The sequence below is a fragment of the Choristoneura fumiferana genome, chromosome Z (genome assembly GCF_025370935.1).
Source record: "Choristoneura fumiferana chromosome Z, NRCan_CFum_1, whole genome shotgun sequence".
In the NCBI taxonomy this organism is placed as follows: Eukaryota; Metazoa; Arthropoda; class Insecta; order Lepidoptera; family Tortricidae; genus Choristoneura; species Choristoneura fumiferana.
Genome location: NC_133472.1, coordinates 3,855,532 through 3,879,803, shown reverse-complemented (window position 1 = coordinate 3,879,803; position 24,272 = coordinate 3,855,532). Strand labels below are relative to the sequence as shown.

General features: G+C 40.7%; 2 protein-coding genes across 2 annotated transcripts in view; one reads left to right on the top strand and one right to left on the bottom strand.

The window, feature by feature from the left end:
* LOC141435265 (uncharacterized) overlaps nucleotides 1–24,272 on the top strand; it is a 112,474-nt gene that overhangs the window by 31,686 nt on the left and 56,516 nt on the right. The window lies entirely within an intron of this gene.
* LOC141438183 (uncharacterized) lies at nucleotides 1,966–3,932 on the bottom strand. Its single transcript, XM_074101932.1, has 2 exons — nucleotides 2,387–3,932; nucleotides 1,966–2,054 (listed from the first exon to the last, which is right to left on the bottom strand). The coding sequence occupies exons 1-2, from the start codon at nucleotides 3,833–3,835 to the stop codon at nucleotides 2,052–2,054; spliced, it is 1,452 nt and encodes a 483-aa protein (XP_073958033.1). The 5' UTR covers nucleotides 3,836–3,932; the 3' UTR covers nucleotides 1,966–2,051.

Genomic DNA, 24,272 nt, shown 5'->3' with positions numbered 1-24,272 from the left:
GACGTGGCCAGACTTGCTGCATTGATGTCGCTGACGAACTGGACACCATTGTCACTGACCAAGCGGCGCGCGACTCCATAGCGTAGGAACACCTCTGATGTGAGCGTCTTAGCGCATTCCAGGCTAGTAGCTTGGCGTAGGGCGAAAAGTTCTACCCAGCGCGTACACACGTCCTCTGCGATCAGTATCCATCTATGTCCGTCGCCGGTCTCGGGTAAGGGTCCAAATAAATCCACAGATACGACCTCGAATCTCCTGGCGGGGCTGGCGTCTGCAGAAGCCCCGCCGGCTTCCTGTTGTCGGCCTTGTAGCGTTGGCAAGCGACGCAGCGCTTGACGTAGTCGGTGACGAACGCCCGCATACCGGGCCAATAGAACTTGCTGGCGATGCGCCGCAGGGTGCGCTCGGGCCCGAGGTGGCCGGCGGTGGCCGCGTCGTGGTACTCCGCCATCACCTGTGTGCGCTCGTGCTCCGGGATAACGAGGCAAGCGTCGTCATCGTCGCTGTCGTCGTTCAGTGCGTAACGGTATAGAATACCGTCGGAGAGTACGTAGCCTCGGTCCGCCCACTGTCTCCCCTAAATGGAGAGTCGTCGGATTCCAAGTCATCGATTATTTTGCGTACCTCCGGATCTTTCAGTTGATTGTCGCGTACGTCGCTGGTGTACGCGCCGGGAAATCAACCACGGCAGAGCATAGTTCACAATCGCTCTGCGTTTCCTGCGAGCACGGCGGGCGCGAGAGAGTATCTGCGATCACATTCATTTTACCTGGAGTGTAGTCGATGCGCAGATTGAACTCTTGGAGAGTGAGGGCCCACGCGCCAGTCTGCCGCTGGGAGACTTGGTGTTCATCAGCCATCTGAGGGGTTGGTGGTCGGTCTTGACGATGACCTGTGCGCCTTCGATGTACCCTCTGAACTTGTTGACACCACACACGGCGGCGAGCGCCTCGCGCTCGGTGGTCGTGTAATTACGCTCGGCGGCGTTCAGCTGTCGGCTCGCGTACTCGATGGGGCGCTCGTCCTGCCCCCCCCCTGCATTAAAACAGCTCCAAGACAGTACCCGCTACTATCCGTGCGCAGCACGAAGGGTTGCGCCTCGTCAGCCTGCCTCAGGATCGGCGCCGTCGTCAGCAGCGTCTTGATAGTGTCGAAAGCTCGCTGCTGTTGCTCGCCCCAGCACCACACGCTGTCCTTTTTCAGAAGGTGGTGAGCGGCCGGGCGACGTCGGCGTAGCCGGAATAAATCTCCGGAACCAGCTGGAAGTTTGTAAGAAACATTTCAGATGTTTGGCGTTTTGTGGCAGAGGCATGGCAGTGATTGCTGAGGTTTTGTCTGGATCCATGTGGATACCACCAGGGACGATAACATGTCCCAAAAATTTTACTGACTGGCATGCAAAGCAGCTTTTGTTACGGTTCACTCGCAGGTTGAACTTAGCCAGTCGGGTGAAAACAGTTTTTAGATCCTTTAGATGTGTCTGAAAGTCTGGTGATAACACAATAATATCATCCAGATATGCTAGCACTGTACTCGCTAGGTCTAGATTGGCCTTAAACCTATCAATGAGTCTCTGGAAGGTGGCTCCCGAGTTTCGAAGACCCATTGGCATTCGAATAAACCTATAAGTGCCCATCGGTGTGATGAAACATGTTTTGTCACGGTCGGCAGGGTCTACATTGACTTGAAAGTAGCCGGACCGCAGGTCGAGGGTGGTCATGTAGTTGCTAGTTTTAGCTGCATGTAGTATGTCTTCGATTCTTGGTAATGGGTACCTGTCAGGTTCGGTCACCTCATTCAGTTTTCTATAATCAATACAAAGACGCATACCTCCATCCTTCTTCGGTACCATGACAACATTCGCAGCCCATGGTGACTCGCACTCTTCAATCACACCGGCAGTGAGTAGCTTATCCAGTTCATCTTTCAGGGCGGCTCTCCTGTTCTGGGACATCCTGAAGGGTTGGCAGGCAATAGGCTGCTGGTCCTCGCTGACTTTGATGTGATGAGTAGCAAAGTCAGTGGCCGGACCCTCTGTTGCAAATCGCTCCTCACTGTTACAAATTAATCGATTAAGTTCTGATCTTTCAACAGATGACAAAGTGTGACCTTCATCACCTCTCAACACTAATGAGTTGGTATCAGTTTGCATTAGATCAGAATAATAAGGTGTCAACTGGAAGGATTCAACAAATGTAAACATCTGGTTTGGGGCATTTTGAAAGGAAAAACAGCACTGAGGGATGTTTACAATTATTCCTGCATTTAAAATGAAGTCACGGCCCAGTAAGGTTCTACACTGACTGTCAGGAAAAACAAGAAAATCTACTAAAGCCTCGCGATCTCCAATAGTGACTGACACTTGAGCAGTAAGAATATCACGTACCTTGTTAGATCCATCAGCCAAACCTACTGTCCTCCGCGTCGGCGTGAACTCGACACCAGAATTCACCAGAAGCTTGTGAAGAGCCGGACTGGCCACGCTCTGCGAAGCACCAGTGTCCAAAATAGCGACGCCCTTGCGCCCCGCGATAGTGACGTCCACTAGCGGGCGTGAGCTGTCGATGCTTTCTAAAGTGTTCAATGACTGAAAATCAGCTGTTGACGACGTAGTAGGCCTATTAGTATTGCAAGTATCACACCTCGATCTCACTACCCCTGGTCGATTACAACCGTAACATTTAATAGCGGACCTAGTATCGCTACTGTCACCATTAACCGTTTTACTCGTTTCTTTAGCCTGAATTTTCCGACACTCGGTTACAGTATGACCGAAACTTTTACAATAACTACAACGCGGACGAGAAGTTTTAAATTTAAGCTCGCTCGCGCTAGGAGGGGCGTTGATCGGCGAAGGACTGGCAGCGATAACAGCGGCAACGTCGCGGTCGTGCGGTTTGACAGATGCGCCGCGCGGCGGTTGCGCGGGAATTTTAATTTGGCTGTTATCACTGTTACTAGGAATTTTAACACTAGCAGATCCTACCTCGATCCTCGCTTCCTCGGCATCTCTCGCTTTCATTAATAACGATTCGACGTCGTTTACAGATTCGCGCGGCACACTTTTACGCACTTTACGATTCAACAATCCATACACTATATCTAATTGCAATCTAATGTCTATTTCGTAAGGGAACTTTGCGAATGTGGCGCGTATGCGGGATATGAAGGTTTCCGCGCGCTCGTCGTTTTGTTCTGAAGCGAAGATGTCCCGGAGTAGTTTGTATGCTGGGCGCGGGGCTCCGTACATCGCTCGCATGCGGGTCGTAGCCTCCGCCCACGTCTTCACGTTGCTTTTTACGCCGCGCCACCACGTAGCGGCGTCGTCGGTGAACAGCATCGTGAGCCCCCTCAGGGCATGCTCTTCACTGATGTTCATGCATTCGACGAACATTTCAACTGCGTCGATGAAGGATTCGATCCTGTCTGCATTGGCGCTGCCGCGGCCGTCGAAACGCGCTGTACATTTAGCCATGTTCCCCGTAGCAACAGCGATGGATGGCGAGGGCGCCGGAGGCGTCGCTTCGCGGCTGAATGTGGGCGCGGGAACTGGGTTGATGGCGGCAGCGTGTTGCATCGCGTTGCGCATTACGCTCGACAGTAAACTCGATAGTTGCTCTTCGGTAATTGCAATCGTATTAGATTCCTTTGCGGTCTCGTTTCTTGTAAAAGCGCGCGAGTTTGGGGAAGTGGGCGCGCCGTCGGCGCGCGAAGCCCCGTCGTCTTCTCCGGAATGAAAATCCTCGGCATCTTCGCCCTCGCGCTGATGTTGACCGGCTTCGCGGCATTGCTTCCTGGTTTTCATAGCGGTTGAATTAGGCGGATAGGTATCCATCACCGAATATTCCGAGAACTCGCTCGAGGAAGATGGCGTCGTGTCGATTTCGTGTGAAATTTTCTTGGCTTCTAGTTGGGCGCCATTGTCGATGGAGGACAAAGGAAACGTCTTCTTATCTTTTCATATATATAATTAAACGTCTTCTTAGTTAAATATTTGGGTTCACAAGAATAAATTGTACACAAAATCACGGTTCGCGAGGCGCGCGCGTGCGACCGATCGGAGTTGCTAGCCGAGAGAGCGAGACATGCCGAGCGAGCGAGAAGGCATAGGTTGCGTTCTGAAATCAAATAAGGTTCTGAAGCTATTACTATTTCAGAAATAATTACTCTATGGCAAATGAAAACTCTAGAAAACGATACATTCGGGCATATGAAATTCGGGCAAACGATAGCAGATTACCATTACCGACTGATCGCATCGACCGATTTTGATGTGTTTTTTACGTGAAAGCTATTTTTCTTGCGGTGGTTCTTAGCTGTGTTTCTGTTTGATAAACATCTGTTCAGACGTTTTTGAGATATTGAACTTTAAAATGACAATGACATTTCAAGATTTCCAAGTTAGTAAACTAACTAGGTTGGCAAAATTGAGCTTTATAATATTACGGTTTTTTTATACAGAAATGGGCTTGCGTTTTTGTATGTTTGTCCGTCTTTCACATCGAAACGGAGCGACGGATCGACGTGATTTTTGCAAAGAGATAGTTTATGGTCCAGAGAGTGACATAGGCTACTTTTATCTCGGAAAAATGCACAGGTCCCCAGGGAACAGCGCACGACAACCGAAATCCACGCGGGCGAAGCCGCGGGCAAAAACTAGTTGTTATTAAAAATTCAATGCAATTTATCACCATATTGGAATGATATTAAACACGTTGGTGGTCAAATAAAAGCTTGTAAACAATCCCACACATTTTAATTGCAATATCATACTGTGTTTGTACTGTGGCTGCGCCCGTTGTTTGTTTTATTGTTGCTATAATACGCAGCGTAACAACTGCTTCTTTTAAATATTTGCTCCACCGCACAGGTTTCTATGAGTTACTGCGGAATATAATAGCTTACGTAAACATGATCCAGATACCGGGATAGGTATTTATAATTTCTTTACATTTATAATAAGAGCGATGCGGATACGAGTCATACAAGTAATGCTGCTATGTCAAAGACAATGTAGACATGATTTTCTTCAATCATCATCTTCATCATCAGCCTAAAGACCTGCCCCCCCCCTCACTCTGAGTACGCCCATGGGCCTTCCTAATGAGCTCCGTAGTACCCAGTCCTCGGCTCGACGCATCCAGCTTTTACCACCAGCTTTTCGCAGATCGTCACTCCACCTGTACTCGACTCCACCTACAGTAGAGTCGAGAATTAGGCGGACTTGATTGACAGCTAAAAATGTTACCAGACATAGCAAAAAAAACCTAATTTTGGACTTGAGTACAGTCCCCAGCTTATCTGCCACAGCGGAGCGTGCGAAAATATCTGACACGTCTTTCCGGCCCTAGAAATAGAGTCGTATCAGATATTTATGCACGCTTGTTGTGTCAGATATTGGTGCTGGTGACTGTACCTATAGATAAACGGGATCTGCCATACAACGTAAATGACGATTATAATATTTAGGGATTCCTATAGGAATTTTGTAAAATCCCAGAATTTAAATTCGATTGATCATTAGATTGGTCTTTAGGCTTACGCGAGGGAAGGCGCGTGATAAAGCTAGTCTATATTATTAGAGCTCTCTAGGGGTGGTTTATATCTACGTAATATATTTATGTGTTTGCCAAAGCTACCCCCCGAACGAGACCTGACTCTGTAATCGAGTTTGATTATGAAATCCATGTTTATTGTGTATTTTTGCTCAGAACGTTAGTTTGCCTACATTTTTGAAAGTAAAGTTACTACTTTAACAGATTATAGGAGGAAAAGAGAGGAGAGATATTTAACAAATAGAATAGACAAATCAAAAATGCCTAAGGATATTTTTTATCCCTAGACAGTTTTGACTATTTTAATATAATAAAACAGCGTTGGTCGATGGTTTGAAAACGCAATTTGACCATCTAGATGGCGCTGTTGTTTGTTTGTTATAATAATTTAAATGTAGTGTTTTTTCGAGGACATCGTCTGCCGGGTCCTCTAGTTGTTTCTTTTTGTGAAAATCCTTAATTGGCTTTATAGTTACAATGTTACTGTAACCTATCGTTGATTAATACAGTAAGCAGTTACTTACCCAGCGGACGTCCATGGCAATGAACACAACCCTCTAATATGCTACTCCTCCACACCACGATAAAGGTCGCATTCCATTATTACTCGTACCTATTGTACAAGCGTTACGTCACCGTCATAGGTATATGTAGGTACTTCAGTACTCAGTATTTTTCCTATTAATAAGACACCAATAGTAATTGACACCAGTCTGCTTGCTGACGTCATGCTACGCCTATTATTAGCTGGCTAATAACTTAATTGGTATTATATGTGAAAATATTGACGGAGAAAAGGTCTGTTTTTATTCATGCTGCCAGGGACATCATACAGTGTTGTCATGCCAAGATATGTTAGTGATAAGATGCGGGCGTACGATCTAGCCCAAGGCATTGGCGTATCTAGGGTTATTTTTTAGGGGGGCCTGGCCTGGATTTTTGTGTGAAGATATCATTAGAATTTCGAATCGGTAGCCCAACATTCTGGGGTGGGCACTAGACCATACTGGAGAGACCATATGGCCCCCCTTAATACAGAGTGGAAAGTTGAGATGGGGCAGCAAGGGCAGCTACTAGATCCCTTGCTGCTACGCGAAAACGCTCTTAGGAGACCTTTACTAACTTTTACCTATATGGAAAAAGTTTTCTTTGATTTGTGGGTAGTACTCTAACCTCAGTTGGTCTCAAAGAGTGTTTTAATCCTATAGAAATGGGACCGATTGGCATAAAAAAAAACGAGTCAAACCTGTCGATTTTTTCGCTGACTGTTGTGCAGTTGGCAGTTGGGCAGTGCCCACTGTTGAGTTTCACATACAAAACTGTCATTTCATTCTGATCGCGAGTGTCAGAAAAGTTAGACAATACGGCCTCTGCTTGCATGAAAAGAAAATTTAAATGTTCTTAAGTAGGTACCTAACTACATTGTGTGTTTTTGATTTGCTTTAGTAGACGCACGCACTTTTATTAACAATTAGCGATGGTACATTTTTGCGACTTGATTTATTGGTGATAGTGTATCTAGGGTATACTAAATCGATGTTTATTACTGTAAGGTGGAGGTACCTACTGACGGTATACCAAAGCAAAATGTTCTTTCATAAGTAACTTACTCAATAAACAAGACTACGCTGTAGGTTTTGGGAAATGGCATCGAATTTTTAAACCTCTAATTTGAATGATATAGATGAAAAACATACTTAAGTACATACTTTATTAATATAGAGGCTTCTTGGATCGTTTTTGTGGATCCATGATCTATATTAGTTAAAATATATGTTGAAATATGTAGCAAATTTATAGTTAAAAAATATTGGCGAGTGGGTTGGCTGAAAAATTCTAGCCAAATTTTAATAAATAATTTCTTTTGAACATAGTACTCCTGAGTTCGACCGAAAGTAAGCCCGAAGAAGATTTGTATATTGATTTATATCGTACGTTTGTACATTGGGTTATCTAATTTTTTATGACATAGTATGTTACGTAACCACTGGATTTGCAGGTGTAAGTCGATTCTACCTATTATTATTATCCGATTTTCTAAAGATCTTATGCCTATCAAAATTCTGAACGTAAGATACTAAAACTCACAATTGCGACATGTACCTTATCAGTTCTTTTTTTTAATAGTCACACATTTTGCACAATCTTAAAGGTAGTGTGAAACTCGGTCGTGACCTATGCAACCCCACTTCATCCTGGCATTCTTTAATTTCCCCCAACAGTTGCAAAAACTATTGAAAATAAAATGAAATCACTAAAGACGCAAGACATAGAAGATGCTAACAATGCTCTGCTAGTGAAAGCCTGACCTTAAAGGTTATCTCACGGATCGATGCCAAAGGTGGAATCTGAAACAAACGAGTAAGAATAAGTAGTGAGCTTCGTTGTGCTACAGTCACCTGCATTAATAACTGCCACAGCGGAGCGTGCAAAAATATCTGACACGTCCTACAGTCCTGCCGGCCTTAGAAATAGAGAGTCATATCAGATATTTATGAACGCTTTGCTGCGTCACATATTGGTGCTGGTGACATTGTTTTTTATAACTTTAAGGTTTTTTACAAATTCGAAGATCCTAATGGTGATTTTCCACCGGCGAGGCGAGACGAAAATTGAAATTTGTATGCCTTTAGACGACCGGATGGCCAAGTGGTTAGAGAACCTGACTACGAAGCTTGAGGTCCCGGGTTCGATTCCCGGCCGTTGCAGATATTTGTATGAATAATACGAATGTTTGTTCTCGGGTCTTGGGTGTTTAATATGTATTTAAGTATGTATTTATCTATATAAGTATGTTTATCCGTTGCCTAGTATCCATAGTACAAGCTTTGCTTAGTTTGCGACTAGGTCAATTGGTGTCAAGTGTCCCATGATATATATATATATATAATCTCCCGCGCCCGCCGCGAGCCGCCGTCGCCGTCGTCTCGCCTCGCCGGTGGAAAACCACCTTAATAGGTTAACAAAATAAGTGGGCGGGCCACGGAGAATCTTCACTTGCAAGCGATTTTGTTTTTGTAATGGCTCTCCGTATAGTAGTAGCTGTTTACGACTGTACGTCCGAACTCGAATATTAGGAGAACATTTGAAATCATTTTCCACCAAGCTTTCAATTGTTAGGGCTGCGTAGCCAAAATGACAAAAACGGAACCTGCCAACGCTTCGTCTTCCGATTCGTGGTCAATTTCTACGGAACTTTAATTTCCAAAATATACTTTAAGAACTTTATACTTTAAAAACCAAATATACTTATAGAGAAATAGAGTCACTTGAATTGATATTTGTCTCAGCAGTGCGTCCAAAAATATCTGCCACGTCCTACCAGCCCTAGAAATAGAGTTATATCAGATAATCGTGCCGTGAAGCAGCAGTGCTTGCACTGCTGTGTTTCGGCGTGGAGAGTAAGACAGCCGGTGAAATTACTGGCACTTGAGGTATCCCATCTTAAGCCTCTAGGTTGGCAACACGTCTGCAATCCCCCTGGTGTTGCAGGTGTCTATGGGCGGTGGTGATCTCTTACCATCAGGAGACCCACTTGCTCGTTTGACTCGTTCGACGGCGTAATTTATTTGTATGGAGAATTGTACAGCGCCTCTACAAATAATTTACGCCGTCGCTATCGAGTACGGTCACTGTAAACTCATGGTAGTGGTACAGGACGGCCTCACAATTCCCTCGAGGGTAAACGTATGAAAATTTAACATTTAAACTGATTAGTTGACTTGTTAAAGTGTTTAGTGTTTACTATCGTGGAAAATTACTTGATTTAGACCTTGTCCAGATTGTGAGATTCACGCTCGAGTATGGACCACAAATAAAAGTTACTTACATTGGAAATCGTCGCCCGCGTCAGTGCAAACGAAAAATTCATCGAACCTGAGGGTGTTGATAAACTATCAAGATTATCATCATCAGAGAGGCGTCCACCAGCTGGCAACTCAATAATCCATCCATCCATAAAGCCATCTATAATGACCCGACACTGCATTTGCTTGGGACAAGGACTATGCTAGCACTGTATATTCATAGGTAGCTACAAATTTGTGCGGAACTCTCGGTGCTCGGTACAAAGGAGCACCATTCGATTTTTAAATTTACTTACATCCCTAAAGATGTTAAATCGAATTTACAACACGGGTTTCAAGTTAAATGCAACCTACTTTCAGAGCTTAAGTGATGAAAAGTTGATTTAACAACGTAGGAAATCGCACAATAATACATTGTGTCTTAAGGGCGGTATATAAGGAATTACGAACGAGAGTAATAATAAGTCGATGTTCGTAATTCTAGTACCGCCCGTGCGACGTACAATGTTTTTCATCACATTTGCGAGTAAAACTGTATATTTGTAAAAAAAATTTTTTTTTTTTAAATTGCCGATACCGCTGGCTGCGCTCTTGGCAGCGCTCTGCAGCATGTGCATGGCGTGCGTGTGCAGCGCGCACGGAGCAGCAGCACGCCATGCAGTAACAAACTCATTTACCGACCTTGGGCTTCATGACATGAAAATTAGTACGGGCAATGACTCATTTACCGACCACGGGCTTCATGACAAGCACATTAAGGTCGAGGGTTTTATTTGGGGGGTTGCAGTCAAGGTAGCCTGCATTTTATGACACTGTTTACGAGCAAGTGTGATGAAAAATAATTAATAAGTAATTAAGTATCTACTTTGGCGGATGCAAGTGGTGAGTTGTTGTTAATTGTGGCTTACTAAGGGAAACCTTTGTTTAAAAGTAGGCGTCTTCCGGCTGATGATGATGATGATGTACTTTGATTTATACCTACATTATCTTTGGTGTGACTCTATCCTCTAATTGAAACAGAAAAATATGTTTGGCGAATCAAGAAAAACATGTTTTTTTCATGTCATTATGTCAACATAGGCTATACATATTAGCAACATTGTGTATTTCTGTTTCTTGTTTTTAATTTCTATTTGCCTATTCTATAGCACGGGAAATTACATAGACTACCCTTTCACAAGAAAGCATACGTTGCAAGGGCAGGGTCAAACTTTTTTGTTTGTGGCTGTTAACATTAACTTAGTCTTAGACGAAGATTTTACTTTATGCACTAGAGCATAAAAAGTCATTTTATTTCGCCTAGATCCCGCATAAACACGAACTTTACGAGAAAATTATATATAAAAATGCACATGATGGGCTACTAAGAAATTGGCGAGTCGAAGTTCGTATCGTACCGTCCCTCTCACTCCCGTATTAAATAATATATGTGTCAGCGGGATGAGCAAGAGCGGTCGCTCCAGGCGTCAGATGGCCAGGGACGCCATTTTTAGGGTTCCTTAGCCAAAATGGCAAAAACGGAACGTCCGCGGCTTTGCTCAGGGACTATCAATGCAAGAAAGCTGTAATTTTGCACGAATATATATGTAAACTATGCCGACAAAATAGTACAATAAAAATGAAAATATATTTTTTTTGACATTACCTCCTCTCCTTTTTTTAGAGCGAGATTATTACGCCTAAAATAGGGTTCGGTAGGGGATACGGAATATTCCAAGTTTAGGTATATTTTGCTGCTACGAGTATTTACTCTAATAATTCTCAAGAAAACTTATCCGTTATAGTTTTCCTTGTAAGTTTGATATACTTACTAACATCCTGAATTTTTCCACCCACCGGTTTAGATTTTAGAGGCGGGGGGGGGGGGGGGGACGCTCGATCTTAATGAAAATTTGCACTAGTTGAATATTTTGCAAAAAAAATCAATGAATCGAAAAATCGTTTTAGCAATTAAACCCCTAATGGTTTTAAAAGACCTATCAAAAAATTTTTTTGGTTTTTTATTGTACCATTTTGTCGGCATAGTTTACATATATATCCGTGCAAAATTACAGCTTTCTAGCATTGATAGTCCCTGAGCAAAACCGCGGACGGACGGACAGACAGACAGACATGGCGAAACTACAAGGGTTCCGTTTTTGCCATTTTGGCTCCGGAACCCTAAAAACGAACAAATGTTTATTTACGGTTTTTAAATAAAATAAGAGTCTAACACGAATAATTATTAGAGTAGACACATTAACCACATTTTTAATTTCCATTCTATTTTTATGCAATAATCGAGAAAAGCTAACAAACATGCAACATTGCCCCGTTGCCAGCTCAGCAGGTATAAACGCTCTATGGTGAAACTTGAAACAGCCCGATTCAGTTGTTTTCGTTTTAATCGTCTGCCAAAGCGAAATATTTGTTTGTGTAATATGCAAGCGAATTATTGATGGAAATGTCACGTGTAAGATTAGTTTTTAATTTGAACCAACAGTGCGCAAGACTGCAACGTCAAACGGACCTGACAATATTAACGCCATCTAGCGATATTCCTGTCAGGAAACCCTCATTCACACCCATTAGCGCGTGAGCACGTAAATGAAACCGGCCAAGAGCGTGTCGGACACGCCCAAAATAGGGTGCCGTAGCCATTACGAAAAAATTAAGTAATATTTTTCTAAGGATTTTGTATTTTATACGGAATCTTCCAAGTTTAGGTGTATTTTATACCTTAGGCTGCTATTTACTCTTAAACTACTAATAATTCTCAAGCAAACTTAGCCGTTTTAGTTTTCCTTGACAGTTTGATATACTTACTACTATCCTGATTTTTTTCAAATTTTTCCACCTACCGGTTTAGATTTTAGAGCGGGGACGCTCGATTTTATTGAAAATGCGCACTTTAAAGTTGAATATTTCGCAAGCAAATCACTGAATCGACAGTTTTTGTATGCGGAAACTGTCATTTGAATGTGATCGCGCGTGTCAGACTTGTTACACAATTGGCCCTCAGGTCGCGGTCGTACGTCGCGAGCGCCAGTCGCGGTTCTAGTATCGGAACTCTAAAATCGACTGCTACTTTATAGCTCGGTCATTAGTAGTTTAAAGGGCTGTTTCACCATCCATTGATAAGCGTTAACCGACGGTTAAATGTGATGCCGTCTCCGTCTATTCGATCAAAACAAATAGAGACGGCATCACACCTAACCGCCAGTTAACACTAATCAATGGATGGTGAAACAGCCCCTAAGAGTAAATAGCAGCCTAAGGTATAAAATGTACCTAAACTAAGGAAGATTCCGTATAAAATACGAAATCCTTGGAAAAATATTACTTAATTTTTTCGTGATGGGTGAACTCTGTTTCGGGCGTGTCCGTCACGCTCTTGGCCGGTTTTTTATACTGTGATGCAAGCGACCGCGTCGCGCGACTAAGTTCATAATAAGCAGTGCAGTGGATTCGTCATAACTGTCGGAGTGACATAGGATATATAATATTACAATATGGCGTCTGCGAAAAAAAAATATGGCGAAGGAATGAAAAAAAATATTTGTATTGTAACAATATGGAAATCAAATGAAGGCTAATAATTAGCCCATTCTAAATATATATGGGTTATAAATACTTTTAATCTACTATTTTCACAGAAATATCAAAAAAGTATAAAATAAAAAACATTACATTTAAAAAATCAAAAACCCGACTGCCTTAAAAACTAAAAGGAAGAAAATAAGTCTAGTAGTCTAGAACTCTGTCAAGAAGCTCATATAAGGTTCATATATAGTTATAGAATCTGACAGCAAGTCTATCTTTGCCGTCAACCACGTAGGGATTCGTAGGCTGAGGCCCCTGGTCACATTAAAGTTTCGTAAAAATAACAAATTTGAGTATTTTTTTTATTCGACTGGATGGCAAACGAGCAAGTGGGTCTCTTGATGATAAGAGATCACCACCGCCCATAAACATCTGCAACACCAGGGGTATTGCAGATGCGTTGCCAACCTAGAGGCCTAAGATTAATACCTCAAGTGCCAGTAATTTCACCGGCTGTCTTACTCTCCACGCCGAAATACCAACAGTGCAAGCACTGCTGCTTCACGGCAGGATTAGCGAGCAAGATGGTGGTAGCAATCCGGGCGGACCTTGCACAAGCACCTGCATGTTCAAAAGGCACAAACTGTTATTTTTGTGAAAATCAAAGACGTTGGTTTAATTAAATCAATAATTATCGACGTGTACCGCCAGACAAGAGTTTTTGGTTCCATTTTCTATTGTTCTACAAAAAAACCACCCTTCGAAATAGTTGCCCCTTCAAGTTGGATGGCAGACACCTGCTAACGTCTTTCAACAGCAAGCACTCGAAACCAAACTCTACATACTACCCTCAAAGTGCAAATTCCGATCTCCTCACCCAGAAACACAGAGCAATCAATACACATATATTGCGACCAACATAACTGTGCCGGCGGCAAAATGTGGAAACTCAAATAACGCGTATATAAATTATGTTTTAGTACAAAAGTGGCGCCGCTTTGGAGCGCAGATGTAACGTGGTTCTATTATACTTGTAGCCCGAGACTGGCGTTTGAAATCGTCCCACGAAAATAGGGTGCTTCGTATTTAGCTAACGACTGTCAAGGTAAAACAGGCTTTATATTAAGGATATAGGGTTCTCAGTGATGAACAGCTGGGCCGCTGAGGCATTACATATTCAACGAAGTTTTTACATGTCTGCGACTTGAACTGGAACTGAGTAAATCACAATAAAAATCATTGTTTTTACTTCCATTTTGTATTGGAATAAAAACCAGCCAAGAGCGTGTCCGACACGCCCAAAATAGGGTTCCGTAGCCATTACGAAAAAAACAAGTAATATTTTTCTAAGGATTTCGTATTTTATACGGAATCTTCCAAGTTTAGGTATATTTTATACCTTAGGCTGCTATTTACTCTTAAACTACTAATAATTCTCAAGCAAACTTAGCCGTTATAGTTATATATTTACTACCATTCTGAGTTTTTCACCCACCGGTTTAGATTTTAGAGGGGGGGGGGACGCTCGATTTTAATGAAAATTTGCACTTTAAAGTTGAATATTTTGCAAACAAATCACTGAATCGAAAAATCGTCTTAGCAACCACCTAATGATTTTGAAAGACCTATCCAACGATACCCCACACTACAAGGTTGGATGAGAAAAAAAATAACACCCCCACTTTACGTCTATGGGAAGTACACTAAAAATTTTTTTTTTAAATTGTAATTACACCATTTTGTCGGCATAGTTACATACATATTCGTGCAAAATTACAGCTTTCTAGCATTGATAGTCCCTGAGCAAAGCCGCGGACGGACGAACAGCAGACAGACAGACCGACAGACATGGCGAAACTATAGTTCCGTTTTTGCCATTTTGGCTCCCGAACCCTAAAAATATATAATTGGGTGGATTTCTGGGTAAAAATGGGTTATAATAATAATCTATTTAATCGTCAGATAGATTATAGAATATATTTGACACCTGTTTTATCATTTTTGTCAAATAATCAAAAAATTATGAAGTCGAAATTCCGCGTGACGTCCCCCCACACACACAAATCATACAAACCCATCTATCACCACCACCACAATACACTGACGCGTTTCGGACTCAACCAGAGCTCAAATGGTAGAAGTCTAACATCTGGTAGTATGTATTGTGTACGCTTGTGTTGCTCTGAAGATGAGCTCTGGTTGAGTTCGAAACGCGTCAGTATATTGTGGTGGTGATGATTTGTGTGTTCTTAGAGTGTGGAGGTGGAGGAACTGCATGGACACGCATATCTTGCATAAACTTAGCTATCATAAGGTCGCGGGTGAGCAAAGAAATTATTTTAGTTCATTGATATGGACCTTCGCAAAGTAACGCCTGATTCAATAAATAATTTAAATACGTTAGGTTTGTTTTATGAAAGTTCCGAAAAAGATATAGTTTCAGAGAAAAACCTTAGCTGGGAAATGAAACAGTTTGGCAAATGAAACATTTGGAACCGTGAGTAGGGAAAAGGTAAAGAAACCTGAAACACTATTTAATAGTAGATTGTTCAACAAGGGACTAAAACAAGCTATAATGACACGAGATTCTGCTTGGGTGGCTATAGTTCGATGGCATTATGGTTGTTTAGTCTCGCGTTAAACACTACTTTACACTTTGATTGCGAGGAAAAAAAACAATGTTCTGTACAAAATTACAATACTACTTTTTAAAAACGTACGCTCGACTAATGGACAGGGTTCCAAATTCAAATAGCAAAAAAAAATTGTTGCGCGATTTTTTATTTTCTTTTCTTTTATTGTTTATGAAGCGACGCTTTAAATGCTTGCATATTAAGCCAACAGTTTCAAAATTGAAAACTATTTGGACTATGCATAATAAAATGAATTAATCCTAAATAGAAATAGATTCATATTCGTTATCGTTGATAATTGTGTTTTACGAAATTAAATCGTGTTTTTTTTATTTTTGCACAGTTGTCATTTTGAGGTTATTTCCACGCCCTAAAAATCCTCCATTCACAAACACCGTGTTGGCTGTTTTGGGGTTTCCAACGTAAATAAAAAAAAATCCCTAGAGAATAAAAAGGAGCTTTAGTCCCGATATGCAGAGAGACTAAAGTAACATTTTATGAGCTTGAGAAGTGAAAATGCTATTATAGAGTTTATGTGTAGGGTTTCGAACTCCTGTAGGCGAAAACAGAACCGTAAGATGTAGAGTCCCTTTGTTGTCTGTTCGACCGTCTGCGAAGACCCTTTTCCTCGTCTTCAGTCAGTCTAACTCGTCATATTCTTGATTCGTCATATTCAGCAAATGATTGTCTAAAAACCGTAGTACAATAACTGGTTTACTAATGTTTCGGCGAATAACGTTTGGCAACCTGTTTCATTTCGCAACTTTTCATTTTCCAACTGTTTAATATTCCTGAAACTGTAAATATTTCAGGATTTTTATAAATCTAACCTAACCTAACCTAAAGGGTTCTACACGATGGCCCAGAAATAAATCCTGAAGTGTTTACAGTTGTAGAGTTTGCGAAATGAAACAGGTTGCCAAACGTTACGTTGCGAAAAGACAATAACTACTTAGCAGTCTGTCCTAATACTTATTAATCCTGTATGTGTTCGCGATTTCATTTACTGTACAACGTCGAGTTCGGAATATGACCAGTGAGGAAATTGTCGAATTAGGTATGACTTGTGGAAAGGAGCAATGCCCAAGGGCAGATCCACCGTTGTGAGAACGACAGCATTCACACACCCCTAATAGACTTGTGAAGACACACTTTCGCGGTCTATCGAGATGCTTGGATGAATAATCAAATTCAAAAGTCGTTCATGCATAAGTCACTGTTCATAGGTGAGTTCAAGCTCCGACTCGCACTTGACCGATTTTCGGATGGCTGTGACCACAACCTTTTTTGTGGCTTGGATCCGCGCCTGGCAATGCCAGTGCGGTCGATTCTAAAATTAGTCTGTGATTAATAAATCAGTTTAATTTAGGTGACTTAACACGAAACCAACAGGGCGTAGCCGTTAATATAATTATTCCAAGGCTAGCCCCACAGCGATTGTTAGGAAAGAGACGCTCTAGGCAAATGGCGAGAAGAAATCGGTTCTTAATAAAAACTCGCTCTGATTCAAAGTCAAAGTCAAAATGTTTTTGTTGAATTAAGATCTAACAAGCATGTACGTATAGACGTATCAACCACTAGTTTGGGAAATCCCTTTTTGTTTTGTAAAAGACACGCCTAACGATATCCCACAGTGTTGATTAGAAAACACTTTTTGTAAGGCAATTAAAATATATATAAACTAAGAGATGACATGCAACACTTGCCTTTGAAAATCTTTAAGCAAAAACTGAAAGCTTGGCTTGTATCAAAGGGTTTATACTCAGTTGCCGAATCCTTTTCTTCTTTTGATCAATAATAAATCAGGTGACATTTTAATTGTAATATAAAAAAATGTAATTTATGACATTTTGCATGCCAGATGATGGTGAAATATTGTCTTTTAATGAGGGCTATTGTTTTGTCTCACTAGATGGCAACCCCAGGTTTTTGTGTGAGGGAGATATCGAAAAAAAAAACGTTTTATAAATTTTATTTTACCATTTTATTTAAAACAATATAGTCATCCAGAATTACAGCAACCACAGTTTGCAGTCCCGTTAGTCTCGGAAAAAACAACGGACATCGCGAAAAAAGGGTTCCTTGTAAAAATTCATTTCCCAAAACTCCCATTTTACAAGCTTTCATTTAAGTTGCAATGTACCCCTATATTTATGTATGTGTATGGATCAAATCTTGCAACCGAATTTTGACCCCCTTCCGGTGGTCAAATTTAACTTAAAATTTGGTATACGATAGGCAAGTCTGATGACAATTATTTTATTAATCTGGTAGATAAATTCTAGTGGTCCGGTTAATGGCATCGACTTGAAATTTACGCAAATGTGGGTAGGTATACTGCAGAACTTTATCTGGCTAAATCTTCATCATTTTCATCATCAGACGACCGGATGGCCAAGTGGTTAGAGAACCTGTCTATGAAGCTTGAGTCCCAGCCATTCCCGGCCGGGGCAGATCTTTGTATGAATACTCACCAGAACTCTGGTATATTTAAACTTTCATTTTAGATAAATAAATTATATAATTTAATTTCGGTCTTGGATCAAATTTGCAACCGAATTTTGACCCCCTTCCGGTGGTCATAATTTAACTATTAAATTTGGTATACGATAGGCAATGACAATTATTTTATTAATCTGGTAGATAAATTCTAGTGGTCCGGTTAATGGCATCGACTTGAAATTTACGCAAATGTGGGTAGGTATACTGCAGAACTTTATCTGGCTAAATCTTCATCATTTTCATCATCAGACGACCGGATGGCCAAGTGGTTAGAGAACCTGTCTATGAAGCTTGAGGTCCCAGGTTCGATTCCCGGCCGGGGCAGATATTTGTATGAATACTCATCAGATACGTGTGGTATATTGTAATACTGGTCATTTTTAGATAAGTAAATAAAAAATATAGAATAATAATTTCGGGTCTTGGATGTTTATTATGTATTTAAGTATGTATTGCCCAGTATCCATAGTACAAGCTTTGCTTAGATTGGGACTAGGTCAATTGGTGTCAGATGTCCCATGATATTTAAAAAAAAAAGTTTAGATGACAATGCCAAAATAATAGTGGTCAAAATTTACAGTCAGCAAAACGGCTTCTATTCAAAATATTTTTTAAAATAAAAACTCACTATCCATAAATTTAAAACAAAGTACGTTATAAATTTGAAGATAATGTTAAGTAAAAGCAGATTATATTTCACTTCGCAGACGCACTAAAGAGGATCGGAAAAATCAATTTGAAAGGGATCAAAGACCGGCCGAATACGAACAAGTTCATACCTACATCGTATAGAGCTCGCTGAAGAGAGCTCGGCCATTCTCATTTTACTGTGCACCTGTCTAATTACCGTACCGCTTTTTTCCGCACTAGTGACATGGTAATTAGACTTGAGTTGAGTGCACAGATAAATGTAAATGGCAGCCACCCTTTTTCTAGATGTGCACTCAATCTCAGTGCCGTGTCGCTTTTACATGAAAAAAGCGAAACGGTAATTAGACGGGGCACAGTAAAATGAGAATGACCGAGCTATGCTCGGAGTTTCTCTACGGGATCGAATCAGAAATGGGAAGATACGTTGAAGAAGGGTCACCGACATAGCCAAGCGAATTAGATCGTTGAAGCAGTAATGAGCAGGCCATATAACACGGAGAAAAGATGGCCGTAGCCGAAAAGTTCTCGAATGGCGCCCGCGGATCGGCAAGCGCACCTTAGAACGTGCACCAACGAGATGGACTGATGACCTGGTTGAAGCCAGGTTCACGTTGGATGCAGGCGGCTTCCAACCACAGACCTTATATCGAGATAGACGAAAAGAGCGCTTCAAACTGTATGAGAACCTAGCGTGTCAAATTTTTCGTACCTACGATGACGTCACGAGCGAGATTTAGTGATGGGAAATCAAGACCGCACGGTACCGATTCAAAGGCGCGCGGAACCGATTCAAAGGCGTGCCACCGCGACTGGAGCGGCGGCTTTTTCAAAGCGCCTCGCGCATTTAGGTCAGACGAAACTTTGACCGTGGATAAAACTTTTTACACGCGAGGTAGGGAAACTTAAGGTCTACCTCGATATAAGGTCTGTACTTCCAACCGAAGCAACTGGAGGTTTATAGGGGAGTTTTATGCCCAACAGTGGACGTCTTACGGCTGGTATGATGAGGTTGATGATGATAGAGCTCTCGCTATGGGAGAATGTAACACATACCTTCCCTTTTCTCGGTTTAATCGTACGGCATTACTTTTAACCCCCGAAGCAAAAAGAGGGGTATCATAAGTCTGATACATCGTAGCTCTCAAGCAGATGGACCGATTTCGGTGGTTTTTAACGTGAAAGTGCGGTGATTCTTAGCTATGTTTCATTAGAATCAGTTCAGCCATATTTGAGATATTTTCAACTTTTATAAGTTGGTTAGGTTATTACCCGAGTGTTTGAAGGTAAGTTATGTTATTCGGGCGTGTGTATGTGTGTCTGTTTGTATGTAATATAATGCGTTAACTCATTCGTTGAAATTAGTCAGATAAAGTTTGCAATTTCAATAAATTATGTTCGTAATTTCGATAAATGAGTTAACACATTATATTGTTCAGCATTAAATGAGCTAGAAACGCAAATTATAGATCACGTTAACATTTACACCCTGTATAAGGCTCAAAAACGACGTCTGTGAAAAAATAAATAAAACGGCTATTAGTAACCTACCCGTAATAATGTATAAGGTAACGGCGCCTATTACCGGGGTATCGAAATCGACGGCCATCACCGCGGCAATTTAAAATACGCATTTTATAATCAAACCGATAGATTTCTTAAAAAATATTTTTACAAGATAAAAGCTTATTTAGTCGACTCACGGATCTATTAGCGCTAGTGTATGTGAAAGAATCAAAGATCTCGCAATTCGTGATTTTCCGAAATGCACGACGGAAGAGGATTTGCCATACTAACGCGTGACACCACATACAAGCAGACTCGAATCTTATTTAGTGTTTACAAAAATATTATGGCAATTGAACTAATGTTATGGTTTTAAATGGCTTTTTATTGTTTTTTGTACGAGTTCTGAATACTTTTGTATATTTTTGGCCGGAAATACGATTAAAATGGAAAATAAAATACAGCGGCGATAGGCGCCATTTTTAACTGTTGACTGTAATACCGTGGTATATCACGGTAATAGTTAAAGTGGTAGTTTTGGTTATTCAAGCTTTATTTTGGTATAAATATCGTTTATATATTTGTTACAGTTATTCCAATCTTGATCTATTCACGCTTTTTAAAACCTATTCCGTGTATGAAAAGTATTAACAAACTCTTAATTTTAGCAAAAACTTCAATACTGAATTTGTAGTTTCTATAGAAACCGTTATTTTGCCAAGTTGTTTAAATATTGCGATGAAATTTTATATTTACTTACCAGTTATGTAATTTTAGATATATGCCAGGATGTAATAAGTATATTTGATTTGTAAATCAAACACAACTCTATCCTATAGTTTTTATAGGTCGGAATTAGATTTTACAATACTCCAAATTAAGCCAATTAACGATGGTATGATCGCATAACCCTCGGTAATAAGATGTATGGGAATCTATTACCGACCCATTCAATTATCTTTGGTCGGTAATAGGTTCTTAAAGAAGTCCCTATTACCGAGTGACATTTATTTTTTCTGTTAAAATAATTCACATTTAGGGTACCGTAAGTGCAGTATTTTTTTATTAAGTTGTGACTTTTACTCAGCATGCATACATCAAACTATTACTGGTGGCATAAGCATAATAAAATACAACGGGCTGGATACACTATTCGAATCATACTTTAGTTTTTTATTTAAATTTTCTCAAAAATATTTGATGTACAATATATTATACAGAACCAAAGCCATTACTTACCTTTTTTTAATCCTCGGTATTAAGTTCCAAACATGTGTCGGGTTCCTTTTACCGATGGTAGAAAATTGCTGTTTTTTTATACCTCGTTAATAGAAGCTCAATTCGCGGTAATAGAATCACAGCCTGTCCATTACCACCGGTAATAGAAGATTGGGTATTTTGATTTCAATAATTATTTTATCAAATACTAATAACTAAAACGAGCCCAAAAAGTTAAGACACTGAAAGTTCAATAAACGCTCTTAAATAAAAAAAAATCTCGTTTGTTAAGGAGCTTAGATACCCTTAATTTTGGGACTCATTTGAAAACTTCCTTAAGTACCACGGTAATAGGCGCCGTTACCTTAATATCGTATTACATTTTTTTACTGTAACAATATGATCATATTAGAAATTCCGACGGCAAACCCGGGATTTCTATGCGACTTTCAGACGGTTAACGCGGGCGAAGCCACGGGCGATGGCAAATATGTGATAATTGCTTTCCGACTCCATCGATGTATGGATCTAATTAGCTATTTATGCGACTGACCGGCTAATCTTCCGTAACCCAATAATGTTAAAGGTCAAATCGTTAATGTCGAGTTTCTTATATCAATTAGGTGGTAACTTTTACCCGGGGTTTTACTCGTGTTAACTGCTAGATCTAGATAAGTAGCTTCGCTCGAGAGGGAAAAAAAACTTTTTTAATTTTTTTTTATTCAACTGGATGGCAAACGAGCAAGTGGGTCTCCTGATGATAAGAGATCACCACCGCCCATAGACACCTGCAACACCAGGGGGATTGCAGATGCGTTGCCAACCTAGAGGCCTAAGATGGGATACGTCAGGTGCCAGTAATTTCACCGGCTGTGTTACTCTCCACGCCGAAACACAACAGTGCGAGCACTGCTGTTTCACGGCAGGATTAGCGAGCAAGATGGTGCTAGCAATCCGGGCGGACCTTGCACAAGGTCCTACCACCTGCAAATCTGAATAATATTTAAAGATCATTATGTCAGCCGAAAGACGTCCACTGCTGGACATAGGCCTCCCCCAAGGCTCTCCACTCAGACCGGTCTTGTGCTTTCCGCATCCAACGCAATCCCGCGATCTTAAACAGGTCGTCGCTCCATCTTGTTTTAGGCCTACCGACAGCTCGTCTCTCGGTCCGCGGATTTAAATATAACACAAACTAAATAATATCTATTTAGTAAATAAATCTAAAAAGCCGTGCAAGAGCTTGCGGACACGCACGAAAAGGGTTCCGTAGTCATTACGAAAAAAATAAGTAAGTAATATTTTTCTGAGGATTTCGTATTTTATACGGAATCTTCCAAGTTTAGGTATATTTTATACCTTAGACTGCTATTTACTCTTAAACTACTAATAATTCTCAAGCAAACTTAGCCATTATAGTTTTTCTTGAAAGTTTGATATACTCACTACCATCCTGATTTTTTAAAAAATTTTCCACACACTGATTTTAATGCCGCCCGATTTTAATAAAAATTTGCACTTTAAAGTTGAATACTCGTATTTCGCAAAAAAATCACTGAATCGAAAAATCGTCTTAGCAAACCCCTAATGGATTTAAACGACGTATCCAACGATACCACACTATAGGGTTGTATGAGAAAAAAAAGAGTCACCCCCACTACTTCTATGGGAGTTAACCCTAAAAATTTTTTTTTTAATTTTTCATTGTACCATTTTGTCGGCATAGTTTACATACATATATATATATCCGTGCAAAATTACATCTTTCTAGCATTGATAGTCTCTGAGCAAAGCCGCGGACGGACAGACAGACAGATAGACAGACAGACATGGCGAAACTATAAGGGCTCCGGAACCCTAAAAAAGACTAAGTCGTGATTTGAATCTTACACCTCTGGCGTACAGTCACCATTAGATATTTCAGAGCGGCCAAGGTGGTCAAAAATATCGGCACGTGCACTCTGTTATTAAGGTACTAGTGTTTACCCGTGGCTTCGCACACGTACATCATTAGAGCCAGCAGCTGAATCGAAATCCCGGGATTTTTAAAAATTCCCGTGGGTATTCCCTAAAATTACATCGTGGTTGTCATTGACGTTAAATTAAAACACCCATGCCAAATTTCATGACTCTAAACCCAGCAGTTGTTATTTCGAGATTTTATCCCTGTCCCGTGGGAATATCGGGATAAAAAGTAGCCTATGTGTTATTCCAGATGTCCAGCTATCTACATACCAAATTTCATGACTCTAAGCTCAGCGGTTATTAGTTCGAGATTTTATCCCTATCCCGTGAGAACATCGGGATAAAAAGTAGCCTATGTGTTATTCCAGACGTCCAGCTACCTACATACTTTAATTTTATTTAATTCGATTTTTATCCCTATCCCGTGGGAATATCGGGATAAAGAGTATCCTATGTTTTAATCCAGGTTATAAAATAACTTTTTGCCAAATTTCATCTAAATCCGTCTAGCCGCTTCAGCGTGAAGAAGTAACAAACATAGTCACTCACTCACAAACTCTCTCACTCACTCACTCACTCACAAACTTTCACATTTGTAATATTAGTAGGATTAGAGTTTATGTTTCGATATTTTTGATCACCTATATCTGATAGCGACTGCACAAGCCCAACGTTACACCGCCGAGCCAACTACTTGTACTTTTAAATTATAATTCAAAAACACGCATATTCCCAGAGATAGGACCGAACTAGATCGATTGTTCGCGCCCGAATGCTTCCATTGGTATACTTAGCAAAATCGCTGAGCCATTTCCGAGATCTCCGATACAAACAAATATACAAGAATTGCCTGTTTAAAGGTATAATAACTCGTCTAAAGTTATAAGGTATATTAGAACCAGTGAGATACACCTTTG